The 3161-nt window shown below is 30.4% G+C and overlaps 1 protein-coding gene across 1 annotated transcript; it reads left to right on the top strand.

Moving 5' to 3' along the window:
• The first annotated feature begins 310 nt into the window (after positions 1-310).
• Positions 311-2874, top strand: LOC126969279 (heat shock factor-binding protein 1). The gene is made up of 3 exons (XM_050814666.1): positions 311-597; positions 696-796; positions 1113-2874. Exons 2-3 carry the CDS (start codon positions 701-703, stop codon positions 1263-1265), a joined length of 249 nt encoding a protein of 82 aa, XP_050670623.1. The 5' UTR covers positions 311-597; positions 696-700; the 3' UTR covers positions 1266-2874.
• The last annotated feature ends 287 nt before the right edge of the window (positions 2875-3161 follow it).

The following is a 3161-nucleotide window of genomic DNA, read 5'->3' as shown; positions in this document are numbered from 1 at the left end:
CTTCCAGTATACCTACCATCATATTTATACCTACCACCACCAAAACAACACTAACAATAAAATTTAGATGCACAAACACCACGATCAGCGTTAACAAAAAATAACCTAAATTCATCAACCCCCAACATCTCTCAACCACGCGTTGCCACTAAAGTTTAAATTTTAAAAGTTGGAAACCCACAAGTCACAACAGTTGGATATTAGAACTCGAGGATGTATAAAGCACGTGAAACTACTGACAGTGACAGTGTAAGGTGCTAACTTCATATCATGATTTCCAAAAAAAATAGTCGTACTCGTAGTCATAGTCACCTAAGAGAATTTAAGCACTACGCACCACAGAACACTTTTACTCTAATAAGCTACGCACAATACCAACACAATACGCAGTACGCAGACTACGCACTGTGACTATTCGTGTGTAGTGTGTACAAAAATTATTTGAAGAGTTGTAACTTGTAAACAATAAATTTCGTGTTGTACAAAATATATTTCAGCGTGGTGGTTTGCCATATACAGCCTATATTGTTTAGTCAATATTTGTTGTATCCAGGAATATTTATACAAAATAGTCCGATTGTATAAATTGTAACCGAGGTAACGAATCTTGTTAAGTTTGTACAGTATTCAGTTAGTGATCAAGTTGCGGTTAAATTGAAGTGACACTATTAATTATTAATTAATTGTTTTTGCAGAAATAATGGCAGATCCTAAAGCTGAACAGCCCACATCAGATGTCGAAAGTAATTATTCTCAATCTAATGATCCTAAAAATATGCAAGAAGTAACACAATATGTAAGTAGGCACTCCAAATCTTACCCTTTAGTAAAGATAACCCATGCCTCTCGGCATGATTGGAACTTCAGATCCCGTTCAATAAACATATTTGTTAATATCAAAACTATATCATACCTCAAAATTATATTAGTCTTTCGTTGATTGTTAGTATGCTTGGGGTATTTTATTAACCAGTTTAACACATTTTTTCAAATGCTGACAGTGCCTCAGTGCCCCATATGCTTAAATTTTAACAAATACTTCTCAGGTACATTATGTGTTAAAGATATGTTATTATTATAAAATACAATTATAGTTTTTTTTTGCTTTTTAGGTTCAGTCATTATTACAAAACATGCAGGATAAGTTTCAGAGCATGTCAGATCAAATAATTAATAGAATAGATGAAATGGGTTCCCGTGTTGATGAATTAGAGAAGAATATAACTGACCTTATGACACAAGCAGGTGTTGAGAATGACAAGTAGATTTAAGCATTCAGAATTAGATTATTCAAGTAAAACAGGCTTAGGTCCATTTTATTCACAGTTTTAGATCACACTTTAATACATGATTGTAAACCATTTTATATACAAATAAAACTACATAACATTTCTCTTAAGCAATATTATGAGATCAAGAATGATTTAATTTATAAAATAAATTGTGAATAATGTAAGTAAATAAACATAAGAAATAAATACCAGACATGCCTTATGATGTGAAGTTTGTCATTTGGAAATCCAGTGTAAATAAAAAATAATTTATGTAAAAATCTTTAATTTATTGGTCCACTCTCATTTAAAGACTTTAATTTAAATTAAGGTAAAGCTGCAATAATTTTTATAAATTTTACTGCACCAACAAAGGTATGTTGAAACTGTTTAGTACTTTTAATGCTATGTAGTGTCAATATAGTTGTTATTTATGTAGCTTAATCAAATTTCATTTGGCTGAGCACAGCATATTTAACTTGCATGTTAAAACACTTTTCCCCTTATTCATAATGGTCCGCTAACTTTAAACAGCTGCTAAGTAGTGTTTTTTCTCATTCTGACTTAGTTCAATAGAAGAAGGCAGAGTGAGAATTTGCAATGGTTTAAGTTAGCAGACTATTATGAATAAGGGGGTTTATTTAATAATTTATCAGTGTATTGTGATAATTTAAAACTGCAATAATTACATTTGTTTTGCATCATCAATGTGATCAAGAGCTTATTCTCCATTTTATGTTAATTTCTTACTCCATTTGTTTCATACAAAAGCCCATCCTTACAAAGAGTTCAAGCAATGTTAAAATCAGTCTGATTACCTATTGAAATAAAATGTTTAGGATTCGTGTATATCAAATTGTTTTAGGTTCCTTTATGTAAATTGTAATCTACTTTTTAGTATCTATATATTGGTATGTGGCAGCACTGCATCAATTAAGTTCTACAAATAATATATAATAATAATCTTTATTTGAAAATGGTCAGTTTTACGATTTTAAGTAAAAGTTTTTCTCATCTCACCTAATGTTCTCCTTGTTCCTAAGTTACTGAACATGACTTAATTCACCTTATGAACCAAGTGTATCTCTATATATTATGTCGTAGGTATATTGTTAAAGCCATGATATTACAATTTCACTAGTGATTTTACAATAAACCGGTAGATTTTTACCGTTACCGTTTTTTTTACGAAATTATAATATCATGGCTTTGACAATATACCTGCAATATATGTACTTATATAAACCCATATGGATTTTTCTCGAATGTTCACAATGTAGGTAATATTAAGAAAGAATTGTATTTTAAACAAATTGTTTACTGAATTCTACCTACCGTAAAAAGTTCGATGTGAAATCCCTAACAATATTTCGCCAATAGTGCGTCAGAACATAGATACTAATATTGTGTATACTATTGTGATACTGGCTTGTCAAAAAATTATCTGTAATTACTGATTATTATATAATAAGATTAAGTATTTCATTATTCACGGCTTATGTAAATGTTATTATGCATTACACATAAGGTTTAGTATATTATGTGCCTAGTTGAATTCATGCAACATGTTTTGTAATTTCACAAAAATAAATGATAATAACAATGGTTGTTTTTTAACATTTCAAGTTTTAGCCCTAGATAGGTCTAATATAGCTGCGGTGCTAATCATTCTGGGAGCATCTAGACACTGGGGTGTTTAGTAATTTAAAAAAAAAAAATATTACAAGACAAGCAAGATGTTCAGTTGATCGTTAGTGATACGCCCTGTCCATTACAATGCAGTGCCATTTAGGATTTGTGATTAAACCCAATATTTCATGTAGCTCAAGGAAATGAAACTCGTGAACATCAGCAGTTTTCTTTTACATTTACCTACACCCACTTCATTAA

Source organism: Leptidea sinapis, chromosome 17, assembly GCF_905404315.1.
Source record: "Leptidea sinapis chromosome 17, ilLepSina1.1, whole genome shotgun sequence".
In the NCBI taxonomy this organism is placed as follows: domain Eukaryota; kingdom Metazoa; phylum Arthropoda; class Insecta; order Lepidoptera; family Pieridae; genus Leptidea; species Leptidea sinapis.
Note: the sequence above shows the minus strand (reverse complement) of the source record. Positions and strands in the feature narration are given on the sequence as shown.